At 39.4% G+C, this 13060-nt stretch overlaps 1 protein-coding gene across 2 annotated transcripts; it reads right to left on the reverse strand.

Moving 5' to 3' along the window:
- Positions 1-585: 585 nt before the first annotated feature.
- Positions 586-11282, reverse strand: slc68a1a (solute carrier family 68 member 1a). Of its 2 annotated transcripts, none has more exons than XM_086304234.1 (9): positions 11125-11282; positions 8423-8685; positions 7387-7466; positions 6107-6556; positions 5896-6016; positions 5415-5511; positions 3493-3664; positions 2716-2909; positions 586-1727 (listed from the first exon to the last, which is right to left on the reverse strand). In XM_086304234.1, the coding sequence occupies exons 2-9, from the start codon at positions 8588-8590 to the stop codon at positions 1480-1482; spliced, it is 1530 nt and encodes a 509-aa protein (XP_086160360.1). In that variant the 5' UTR covers positions 8591-8685; positions 11125-11282; the 3' UTR covers positions 586-1479. The 2 variants fall into 2 exon arrangements, with proteins under 2 accessions (XP_086160360.1, XP_086160361.1); XM_086304235.1 differs by lacking the exon at positions 11125-11282 and adding an exon at positions 10857-10989.
- Between the last annotated feature and the right edge of the window lie 1778 nt (positions 11283-13060).

Here is a 13060-nt window from a genome sequence, read left to right on the forward strand (position 1 = left end):
GGCCCTTCCTATCACAAAAATATGAATATACTTTTCTATTCTATTTCTATTTTGAACCCTAAAGAAAATCAATGTTTCAACTGCACTAATTTCAGCTTATGTCCTATGTACATTTCATTTTACGATCATAAATCCTGATTAAGCTTTGAGGTTATCTGCCTGGGTTACTGTTCGAGTATCACACAAGCACAAGAAAATCAGGGGCCCAGTACTTCAGTATTGAAAAAATCCAAGTTTGTCATGGATGGAAAGTAAGTGAATGTGCAGTAAGTGAATGGATAGATATAGATGAATAGATTTTTTTCCTGAAAGAGAAATAGCTTAGTAGATTAGTTCACCAGAATATACAAAAAAATTCTCCCAAATTCAGGGCGATGTCTTCTTAACAAAGTACAACAAATGAAATCAAATGCAAAATTTTCAGTAGCTCAGAAATCAAGAAAGGCATTAAGGGATGTCTTTAAACCTGAAATACTTGACCCAGTTATCTTCAAATTAACAGCAGTGACCTTTGCCTGACAGGGCTATAAATGATTTTCATATGCAAACTTTTTGGTGTATATTTAAACTGCGAATGGTTCATCACACTGTTAAGGTTTTTATTTCAAGTTTGTTGTGTAGTAAAGAGCATAGAATAACTCCCAATTTAAAATAAAGAGTTTGATTAACTCTCAACACAGAGGTTTATTTGTGGCACTGTCTCACATTCTTTGTAATCGTCTGGAAAAAAACAATTGAAAAGAGAATTGAGTGAGTGGCTACTGGCATAATTTCCTTGTTTCAGTTTCCATCACCACAGGACTAAAAGTAAAATGTTAGAAGTACAACGGACGAACGGCAGTGTTGTGCAAATGCATCATCAATACTGACGTATTACAAAATACAGTTCTCAACATCAAAGTGGCATTCTGTGTGAAACATGTACAGCAAAATGATCAACTTGTGTTTTCATGCAGTATCAACAGCACTTTCAACACAACGTACTTACATTGGAAATTCTTCATCAACTTGTTAAGAAAAGTTAGAAATCAGAACCGGAGCTCTGTTGTAAACCTACCCTCCTTTTGCTTTTCCAAACAGGCTGACGGTGCTGACAATTTAAAGATCAGCAAAGACGTTCAGACTGCGCTCAACACCAGAATTACACGTAAAGAGGGCACCCGATCTCTTCTCCCCTTGGTCCAAAAGATTGATTGGTTTTACTGATGTTTTGGTCATCGGTTCAAATATAAATATACTTTATTATTTTAATATAAAAAGAATAAGGCAGATTTCAACATGTTCATTTCCACATGGATTAGTGAGCCTGCTGTGCATTTTCCACTGTACACAAAGCCACATGATCTGTAAGAGTTTATTGCACAGAACGCCAAGCTGCAGAAAAAGGGCGGAGCGGCTCATCTTCTTCCAAGACATTATCAAAAAGGACTGTAAAAGCTAATGACGTAAAAGTGTCCATGTGCAACTTCGCCCAACAGTTCATATGGCCTTGACATCGATAAGGTGGCCTTGCTGGGCCCCCTGCCGCAGGGCTTTGATCCCTTGCAGCTTGCGGCCATGAAGCGTGAAGCGAGACCAGGCCACCAGCTGGAGCAGGGCACAGGTGATAGGCACAAACACCAACATGTAGAAGCAGCCCAGGCGTAGAGGCGGATTCCCTGAGCTGGAGGCGACGTGAGACCCAGAAACTGAGTCCTTGACAGAATCTCTCTCAAAGATATCATAACCTGGAGACGACAAAATTAATCACATTAAATTTGACTCTTTTTTCCTGAAGCCATATGAAAACAGTAAGAGTTAATGAGGATCCTATTGATGAAAGAAACTAAAGTAAAACTAGTGAGGCAAAACAAAAACGTGTCACTAGGATATATTTTAAGAGCACGACTGGCATAAAGCGATGCTTGTCTAACAGGTTATATTTGGGGAAACTGGTTTGTTAGCCTTAAAAAACACATCCAAAGAGGAAGTGAGCAGAGACCATAGAAAAGTCAGTAACATCCAGCTATGATGGGTGAATTCATGCAAAGCTGGTGTCGCAATTTTCCTAACTTTGAGGCAAGTGACTGATAAGTACGTGGCTTGGCTCTGGATACACCCCCTTTGGCTTAGATCGTTTTTCCTATCAGCAGAAACAACTACACTGACTCTGTCCAGTTAAACAACCTCATCCAAGTCTTAGTAAGAAGGTAAATATACATGTTTACAATGTTTTTTTTCTTCTTAAAATTACATTAATTCTTTGTTGGCTGCCAGGTCACTTGTGCTGACCGTCCACAAATGGGCAAACAATTAATGCAAAGTTAAACAAGTCTGCAAAACAAGTGTAAAACAGATTGATTTTTTTTCCTATCCTGTTCAGGTTCTAGAAAACTAAATAAAAAAAATGAGATTACAAAAGAAGCCTGTTTAATCAGGTAAATGCCAAAGATTTGATGAGTGGCTTTTTTGTTTTGTTTGTCATTTGCAAGATAAACTAACCACAAAACAGCAATTTATGTCATCTGTCTAGTTCAACTTGTTGTGCAAGTCACACACATGTATTTTAACTCTAGTTGAACGCTCAAAACTTTATCAACACACATATCAACAGAGTGTGTGAGCCTGTAGTAATTTGTGTCAGCTTGGGAATCGCACATGAAAGCAGCGCCTTGGAGCAAGCTTGGAAAAACCTGTGTCCTCATGAGGTCCAAGGCTGAGAGTTTCTGTTTGTACCTGTGTAAACACAGAGCAGCCATGTGCCAATGAGTGGGGCGAATGTCTGCCCGGGTTTGGTCATCAAGGCAACCATGCCGAAGACGAGAGCAGAGGCGGCTTGCTGACGTCGGTTTACCACAAAGTCCTCATCCACCAGATCAGAAATCACCAGTTTCAGGAGTTTGCATGTCCCCTCGGTGAACACGCGGTTACTAGAAAATGGAGACGTAATGTTACAGCGTGGAAACATCAGCTGTAATACAGGTTATCATGCAAAAAGCCTTTGTTCAGAGCAGTCAGAGCATGCTAAGGTGTGTCCGAGTATGAAATACAGTAACAACTTCATCGCTTTTAGCTGGAAAGTTTTAGTGAGCTTCACCCACAAGTTTAACCACTTTACCACAGCTGTGACTAAAATTATCAATGAGCTATGAAAGCACTCAAATGCTGTTGATAGCTATAAGAACAGCAAGACCACTAATAGTCTAAAAACTGCATGAAAATCAATCGCTTGTGGCATTAAAATGTTATATGTGTATATGGGACTATACAGATAACACAAATATTACAATTACAGTTAAGAGTAGACCAATTTCAGAATTGTGGCTAATTTCTAGAGACAGCATTTATAACCCCCCTCAAAAAAAGGGTCTCTGCAAATGGCATGCCCAAAGGAATTCTGGGTTTGTGTATGCAGCTTTGAAAATGATAAACCGTTAAAAACAAGCACAAAAAGAACCAGCCAAACTGCCACACATCCATGAAGCGTGTGCAGATGTGTGTGCACGGCCATACCTAGCAATGAAGACACACAGCAGATAAATGTGGTCAGCCCCTGCTAGCAGCATAGCCACACTAAGTCCCAGTTTGAGCATAAATAGCCAGCGGATAACCTGGTAAACCCCGTAACGCTGGCACAGTGTCAGGAAATACAAGTTGTTCAGGTGTGGAGCAATATAAGAGATTCCTGTGTGGAGCAGAAGCAGAGCTGCGTTAAAAATTAAAACTATAAAACAGCAGAAAAATAATTTGAGAGAAAGCGAGTGGAAAGCCAAAAAACCCCAAACAATACAAATAAGTAAAAATTTTGCAATTCATTCAAAGGTTCTGGTGCTACACATAAGTAAAAAAAAATGTGTGGTAGCTTTTATTGTCATGTCTCAGATTTGGAATCACTTGCCTGAAGAGATCAGGCTTGCAGAATTAGTAACCACCTTTGAATCACTTCTTATAGACTAGTTTCAATGTTTTTAAGGGCCTCACTAACAAAAATATATTGCTCAAAAAAAATGAAATGCAAAGTCTGTTAAATTTCTGGGACATCAGCTTGTCTAGTTAGAAGCATAAACTGCTGTGAAACAATTTCAACTGCTTGTTTGCAAATTAAATTGGCAACAGGTCCACCAAAGATATGGCTCTCCAGACCATCACTGACCCACTGCTAAACTGGTCATGCTGGTTGATGCTGCAAACAGCATAACGTTCGCCAAGCCTCTTTCATACCATCTGGCCCTCATGCCACCTTCATGGAGTCAGTTCCCGAGAGTCTGATCAGAAACACGCAAATGAGTGAAGTGAAATCACTGAAGGTCATTCTACGCTGCTCCTCATGTTCTTTCTTGATCAAAAGAGCAGATGCTGGCTTGTCTACTGGGTTGATGTCTGCCCAGTTCTCCTCATATAACAACCCTCTCCTGCTACCTCCTGTAAACTATTGTACAGTTAGTATTGTATAGTTATAATTATAGTATTGTTAGTTAGTAATTAGTACCCTTTTATCCCTTAATTTTACAAAAAAATCTAGCATGTTATTTATTTTTAAATTCTAGTTTTATATATCTTGGAGATATATCTTTTATATACTTATAAATGCACCATAGGGAGGCTTGGGGTGAAACAGCATTTCGGACAATAAAGCTCTTGAATCTTGAACTTGACACAGCAAACCTGATGTGCATCTGCCATCCTAGAGGAGCCAGACTCTGTGTGCAAGCTACGTGTGCTGCAGGTACCATCACATGCTAACTGAAGTGACAAAGACACCAGGAAAAGCAAAACTGGAGAAAAATCAGTCAGCATATAAGGAAACAGCACTCCTCTGTGGCCACAAGGTGCAAAATCATTCCATTTGTGGGGTTGTTGTCTTGTTTTTGACTCTCCAGGACACATATTCTCACTTGAGTTTGAATCCAAGCAGGTGAAATAGATTCACAGTGGTTCATGCTTTCTACCTAGACAGATGAATTTCCCAGAGGTTTAACTAACTTTGCGTGACACTATGAAGATCAAGTGCTCACTTCATTCTTTTCAAATGAGTTTCTTCTTTCATATAATTGTTTAATTTTTTTTTAATAGATCAACCACTTATTTTCTGTGACTTTTATTTAGTTCTCTTTCTGCATTTGCTTTTCTGTCAAAGCAATCTGCAAACTATTTTCTTAAAGGTGCTATATAAATAAAGGTTAATTATATATTTTAATATGCCACTACTCATGGTTTAAATGTATGCATTGCAGTGTTTTTTCCAAGCATTTTTCCTCACATAACAGTGTTAAACATTAAAATAACTTCTTTATTTTAATATTCCTATTGGTAACTTCCTATTCACTAAAATTTAAGTCACTATATCAAATATACAATTTCTTATCTCTTGCTGTGCAAAGCATCCATTACAAACACTTGTGTAAATCATTTACTGCATCTCAACTGGATCTTACCAAGTAAAATTGAACCCGTAGAGGCAGAGATGTTGTCAGATAAGAGATGTTCTAAGAAAAGAGGGAAGAAGTTGCTGTTGAAGTGGCAGTGAAACACCTGCAAACAGAAGCAGAAGTGACAGATAAACTAAGATGATTATTTTATTCTAAATTAAAAGTAGTTTGTTGCTTGGACCTGTAGCAGTTTTCTTTAATTAAACACCAAGAAAACAAATGAAATGTTTTCTGATTTTAGTGCGAGCAGGAAAACCACAAATATTTAGCTAATAATATTAATTATGAAAGTTCAACAAGTGTCATTTACAAGAAGGGCTGCACTTCATGTGGAAAGACAAACACTGGAGGGCAGTCTAACTTTTATCTTGCATTGTCTATCATTAATAACAAGAACAAACTCACTAAGACTGTAAAGGTTTGTACTAAGATTGCACGTCAAAAACAAACATGGGCTCACACGGCTTTAAGACTTTTAAAGGCTGACCTGAATCAGGTTCATTGACACGAACCACATGAAGTTCCTGTGTCTGGACAGCTGCTTGAGATACTGTCCAATAGTGACAGGTTTTTCCGGGTGGTTAAGTGGAGCATGGCCAACGTTTAGTCTGTGATAACAGACACACACGAAAAGATGTGAGAAAGGAGAAAACACAGTATGAAAATTTCTCATATTATTCACACTTTTAAATTCTTACTCTTTGAGTGCTGATGCATCATCTTGTTTTGGATGGATTTCCTTTATAAAACGGCGCTGGAGCATTCGAGACACTAAGAAAAACCCCAAGACGGAAAAAGCTGCCAGAGTTACACAGAAGATACGGAAGGAGTAAAAGTCCTCTTTATCCCAGAAAGAGTAGGACAGAAAGACGGAGAAAGACCCCAGAGCGCTGAACACCGAGCAGTGAAAGTTGAGGCGTGTGCGATCGGTGGCAGATACAGCGAGGTCCGCCAATAGGGCGCTGTGGTGGAGATCCACCATAGTGAGAAAGCCATCGTAGAGACACAGGCACAGCAGGAACTGCAGGCCTGGACTGGCCCAAGCCACCCAGAAGGCCAGGAAGGACACAGCGAAGAGAGGACCATTTGTGGCGAGGGCCTTCAGACGCTTCAGCACCACCTCTGGATTTGTGATCTGAGAGCCGGCTCTGGGTGGAAAAACGAAACACATAACAAATCTTTAGACGCGTTTTGTGATAATTAACCAACTTCCCTGGTACAGACAGACAGGTTATTGCAGACAGCCCCGTATATCATGATGTCAAGCAGCGGAGAGATTCTTAAAATAAAAAAGGGAAAAAGTGCGTATCTCTGGCATAAAAAACGTGTAGTTGTATTAAATGTAACAAACTTCAACAGAATGATGTGACCAGCTTTATAACATCACTGCCTTAGAACAACACAGAGAAGGTTTGCTTAGTGATATAACAATGTAAACACAGAAAGCAGACAAATGTTTGACAAAGTGCTCTGATGGCGTCAAACACTTGGGTGTGTATGAGTGTCTAAGAGATACTTGGCTAGTATGGGTGAGAAATGAGAAGCGATCAGAGTCCGAATGAAGATTATATCTGGAATTTTAAGATCATTCTACAAAGATGACTTTATGTTGTTGAATCAGGAGTATCTCTCCAAGTTCGAGGCAAGTAGATGAACTGTGCTGACACATAACAAGAACTATGAGGTGTCTCTTCAGAGAAAAAAAACTTCTTTTCGAAAGAAGATGTGCAACCGACAAAAATATCCCAGAAAGAACTAAATTCTATTGCACAACATTAGTGTCTCTTCCAAATGACTCCAACTACATAAATGACCTTTTTCTTTTGAATATCTATTGTGTGTGGTCACGTCAACATTTCTAAAGCCTGTGCAAACAGTTAACTTGTTTTTCTGCAGTCTTTTGCACATTCATAAACAACTATTTACAACTGTGTTTGTTCCACAAAAAGTAGAAGAAAGTAAAGATGCAGATACTCACTGAGGAGAGCTGAGAAAGGCGCGGTCACTCAGCCAGCCGAAGAGAGGGTCATTCAGACTGTTCCAGATAAGGAAGACAGTCTTTGGAGCAGCAGAAAAATAATGTTAAATAAAAATCAGTGGATGATGGTGCATACAGGATTACCATTAATCTTAAATTGGTTCCAATATAGAATCTGTTCTTCTGTGTAGTTTCAACCTTATTGTTTTGCCATAATGTATTTTGTTTCATTTAATTTAACTATTTGCTTTTATTTATGCTTTTGTCTTATTGGTTTTATTCGGTGTTACAGCAGCACAAGACAATGTGTTGTGTCCAATGACAGTAAAAAAGACAGATGTAGCCACCATGATGTCATCCATTGGTTTGTGGAGTCCTGTTATGAAACCTGAAGCTTTTCACTATCTAAGAGGTGGATCTGGCTGTGATACTGCTGGATGTTCACTGGTTAACGACTTTTCAATCACATGTTGTTAGCCAAGTCCTCAACTTACTCTGGATAATCCTCTTTTCTGACAACAAAAATGGCCAAAACATACAATTTTGGATTTAATTTTGTATTCAGTCTGACCTGAAATGAGTGACTGAGCCCATAAACTCATCATGAAAGTGTTTATAGAGTTACGGGGCAATGGTGCTTTTCCCATAAACTTCTATAGGACTGAAAGTTATTTTGCAACCACAGGTTATCACCCCTGGTAGCATTAATAATAAATACAGGTTTAAGGCCATGTTGTTTTCCCTTTTAGACCCAGAAGCTGCTATCAGTAAAAGAAAGATCCATTTTTCACTGTCCAATTTTAGTCTCATGAAGAGCTGACAGACTTTACGATAAATAAGTTATATTTCATAATGAAGATTTCTGTTTTTCTGGTACAAAAAAAGGTAATTAAATAACAAAAGCAAAACGATGAGCACACTCTCAGCGACACTGGACTGGTAAATTAGAGTTGGATTTCTAATCTGAATTAAACATCCAAATTTAAATCACGTGTTTAATCTCAGAATCACAGTTTCAGGCATTCTTTAGACTCACCTCTCCCACCCAGAAGGAGATTTTATCGATCTTGTAGATGGAGACAAACATCTCCACGTAGTAGAGCAGGAACACATTGTGCAGGATGGATGTAAACAGAGCCAAAGAGCCATAGAGCAGCGCAGTAGAGAGGACACCTTGCCAGCAACCCCAGACCCTTGTGCCCATTCTTCTTTCTCAGTCTCTCTGCTCCGTCTTTCTTTTGTGCCGAACAGCAGTCATTTCACAGCCTGGCCGCCCCAGGGTTACCACCTCATCATAACCTGCAAAAAATAAAACAAACAAACCACACAGCACAAGTAAATGCATTTAGATTTGATAAAAACATACAACAGATAAACTGTATTAGCTCATAACGTCACATTTATGAGCATTACCAGAAATTGCACTGCACCTTTTTAACAGTTAAATCCCAGCTGAGCACATCAAAATAATATTAACATTCCTGTCAGTCTCCCCACAGAGTCTGAGCAGACCAGAAAAAAGTGCTGTTTTCAAAGCAATGGTGCACTAGGTACTCATTAAAGTTAGTTAGGTTGTGGTACACTGTTCCTTTCCTCTGTGAGCACACGCCCAGCCGACTGAGAGTAATACTACTTCTCCCAGCCAAATATGACCACTCCTTTGAAAACTCCATCTCACTTACCTCATAAAAAGCTGACCAAAAGAACAAAGTAAACATTTCAGGATGAGTATTTTCACTGCTGTGTTGCCCTTGGGTGTCATATTCAAAACTGAAGTGTTGCACTGTTTATGCTATTATAATTACAAAAAACTTTCAGAAAAAAAGAAAAATTAGCTTGAAAAGGAAGCATAATGAGCTTCTTTCATCAATGCAGATATATATATAGACCTTAATACAGACTTTGCATGTACATGCAAATTTACTGTAGATCTTGGGAAATGTTCTTTTTGGCCACCTTGCGGGTATCAGTGCATCCAAATCGCTGTATACAATCTTCATACAGTCACACCCATATTTCTCTATAAATTAACATGAGGTATAGAGGAAAACTCAGTGGTGTTTTTCTAAGAAAGAAGCCTGTACAGTTCAAATAGACCGTATGTTGAAGGTTCATGGACAGAGTGAAAGGGGAGAGCCTTCTTACACCAATATGTAAGAAGGATGCCACAGGTAGGGACAGGAGCAAAACGTGTGAAATGCTGTGGAGGTTATGTCTTGGGGATGAATTTCAGCTTGAGGTTTTGGAGATCTTGTTAAAATTAAAGGATTTATGCACACAGGAAAGTACATATATTGATCTACCGTGCAATATCATCTGGAATGCACTTTTTTGACAACAGCTTCATTTTTCCAAATTACAATGATCCTAAGTACACTACCAGTGTAGTAAAAACATACCTGGATAAAAAAGAAAACAATGGGACACCATCAGTCACGGACTGGGATCAACATTTCCCATTGTTATGGAAATATATGAAGAAATGAGGGACTGCTACAGCACTGCAGTTTAAAGATGCGCTAAAATATTCTAAGACAGCCTCCTTTATTTGTTCATAAAAACAGTCTGAGGAAGTTCTCAATGTGTTTGTAGACTACAAACACATTCAGTACCTTCACGCACACCTTGTGAATGAGGTCCAGAGTTTCCATGTTACACCCCCTTGTGAATTACTGTCTCCTTTGTTGGCTGTTCTATTCTCATGTCCCGAGTGCATTCTCATAAGCAGCACCCCAGGGAAAAGAATTTGCTTAAAAATACCAGTAAGCACCTCTCACTTCATGCCTGACTGCCACAAGCTCAAACTTGCACTGATTACATCCTGTCACGTCTTCAGTGGGGGAGAAAAAAGTAATAGTTAAAAAAACCCAAAAACAAGGCGATATGATATTTTCCATCAGTGTACTGTCTAGGTACAACCAAGATAAGTGGGGCAACCTCAGTGGAGTGTAACAAAGAGCTCCCTATCAGATCCAAGCAGGTAAAAGCGGGATATCTTTCAGCTGGCTGTGCCATATCACATCTTTAACACTTGTGCATCTTACCAAAACAAAAGTGGTGTACTTTGCAGCAGATGATAGTGCCTGACAACATCTACAAATATCCCATTCATGTCCTCTCAGGCACGGCATATTTACCAACTGTTTTCTCCCCACCTGCAGGGGAGCCCACCTGTTGTGTTTACAGGACATCACAGATGTTTTTTTTACCTCACCTCACACTGCAGACAATCATTATAAACAGACTTTACAACGGTGTTATAATGGTTAGGTCAAACTGCACACAATATCTTCCTCATGTGACAAACACGTATTCAAACAGTTTTATAGCCTCCCGAGCTAGTAAAGAAACTACAAAATGAAGAGGAAATAAGCCTGACACTGACTAGTAGTGACTAAACTTCTTCTGCTAAATATACGACAGACACAGAAAGGGCGGCGTTGCTGCTCTAAAAAAGACATTTAACTTACTATCAGTAGCTTATTAGCTCATTCACAAGCTCGGCTCTCGATTGAACTCGCTCATATTACAAGTAGTAACGCACATGTGTAGCAGCTGATCGATTAAGAGCAATACTGGAATAAGCTCTTATCTGGGCGTTAAACGTCCAGCTAATCGATAGCGCTAGCATTAGCTAGCTGGTTAATAATAACCTTATCGTGCTGCCAAGCAGGAAATTAACATATTAAGAACTGGCTTCAAGTGTATTCACGACAGAGTACCGACCGGGTTACGTACCGTTAAAAAATGTGTTAACCGAAGAGAATAAAGCGTGTTTGGCTTCGTGGGAAATTAACGTGTTGGCGCAGCAGTTGTGTCTCAGTCCCAGACAGAGAGCACGTCATGACAACAGTCCGTACTCACACCGGTGACGACTGCGCCGGGTTTGTGAAAGGGTTTCCCAGCACTGGAGGCACACTGATAAGAGCTGCAGCGCCACCCAGCGGCACAACGACCAGATGCACTTCTGAAACATGTTCAGGGACATGGAGCAAGCATTGAAGCCAACTTTGGATTCCAGTATAACTTGCAACGAGTTACATAAACCTGGCCCAAAAGCAGTTGTTTTGATGGCAGCTGTTTTGATGGCATGATTTTTTTAAAATGTAGTATTTATACATATCATACATCAATACACGGGCACAGAATAGAAGTAATTACAAAAAATATATATAATTTCACAGAAACCTTTAAAGTATCTGATATTAAATTGGAAATGAAGCAGTCAAAGCTTCTTCACTTAAAAAACAAACAAACACATTATTGTTATTATTATGTTTAAATAAGGATTACATCTTAAATGTCCAGCACACCTGTTGTTGTCGCCTTCCTATCTGTCTGTTTCCCTCAGAGAGATCCTCCTTTCCCTCCTTTCAGTGCCACTTGCCAGCAGGCCTACCACTTCTACAGTATGTGTTGCACGTAGATTTCAGATTGCTCAGGAAAAATATGCTTTGTGATTCATCACCCCTCATGGGTGAGGGGGTTGAAACATGACATAGGAACAGACCAACCGACAGACATGACTGACTGGGGGAAAACACAAGGGGAAGAAAGTGAAGCCAGAAGTGAACAAGGGGCCAAGGTAACTTAAGAGGAGAACAAAAGGACTAGACAGGGGACAGAAGGAGACAAACAACAAGCACACATGAGACGGAGACACCAGGGAACACAGAAGAGAACAAATCAGGGAAGATGAGACAAAGGGGAATACAAACAGGCACAGAAGCAAAGAAGGACAAAAGATTACCAAAATGAAACAGGAAATCATCGATACTGAGACAAGGACATGGACAAACATGGGTATCAGGGACCAGGCAACCAAGAACATACAGGCACAGGTATAACCTTCACAAAATGGGTTTTATTATGCCCCCCAAAAGGCAAAATTATTACAAAAATTCTAAATGACAGAAACAAACTATTTTAAGAAGTAAGTGGGCCCATAAAAGAGGCCAACTAAAGCAAAATTCTACTAAAAACACTTAACAAAACACCATAACTCAGCAAACTGACCTCCCCAAATGAGAGACTACTCCTGTTATATATTAAGTGAATGAACCATGGTATACATCAAAGGTGGAAACCACAGAGACAATAGCTAAACATAATACAAGAAGAAAGCCCATTCCCCCCCTTGTGTGGTCACAACAGCTGGTGAAATCTATTTTATTGACCTCTGCATTTAAACCAGCTCCACCCTTAGCCTTCTCCTTTATTCAAACCAGGAAGGACTGGAGCAGCAGCCAGGTAACTCAAAAAGAAGAGAAAATAATTAATACAACATATAGTACAATAACAAACAATACAAAACAGATTCTATGCTATTCCTTGCACTATGGCCTGCTGCTGTCATGTATTACAAACTACCCAGTTTAAACCTTTCAGTTAATTTATGGACACTGAAGCTTTACAGTACAATGCAAAAAGAAAGGTAAACAAAAATATTACCTGAGTATTTCAGTTGTGTGTTGGCATGCAGCCATCACAATGAGGATGACACTGAATGAACCTGGGAGACACAAGAATAAACCCTTAAGACTAAGGAAAGGAAGGGGATGCTATAAGGAACTAATAACCACTTCTAAAAGCAAATTCCCAAAAGACACCAATGCTCACCATGATATTTGTATGTTCTTCCTGTGTCTGTTAGGGGTTTTTTCTTTGGTACTAT

Source organism: Aulonocara sp. 'chitande type north' Nkhata Bay, linkage group LG8 (genome assembly GCF_057382095.1).
Source record: "Aulonocara sp. 'chitande type north' Nkhata Bay isolate Kocher_YH1m ecotype deep benthic linkage group LG8, A_spYH_male_GT1.1, whole genome shotgun sequence".
Lineage (NCBI taxonomy): Eukaryota > Metazoa > Chordata > Actinopteri > Cichliformes > Cichlidae > Aulonocara > Aulonocara sp. 'chitande type north' Nkhata Bay.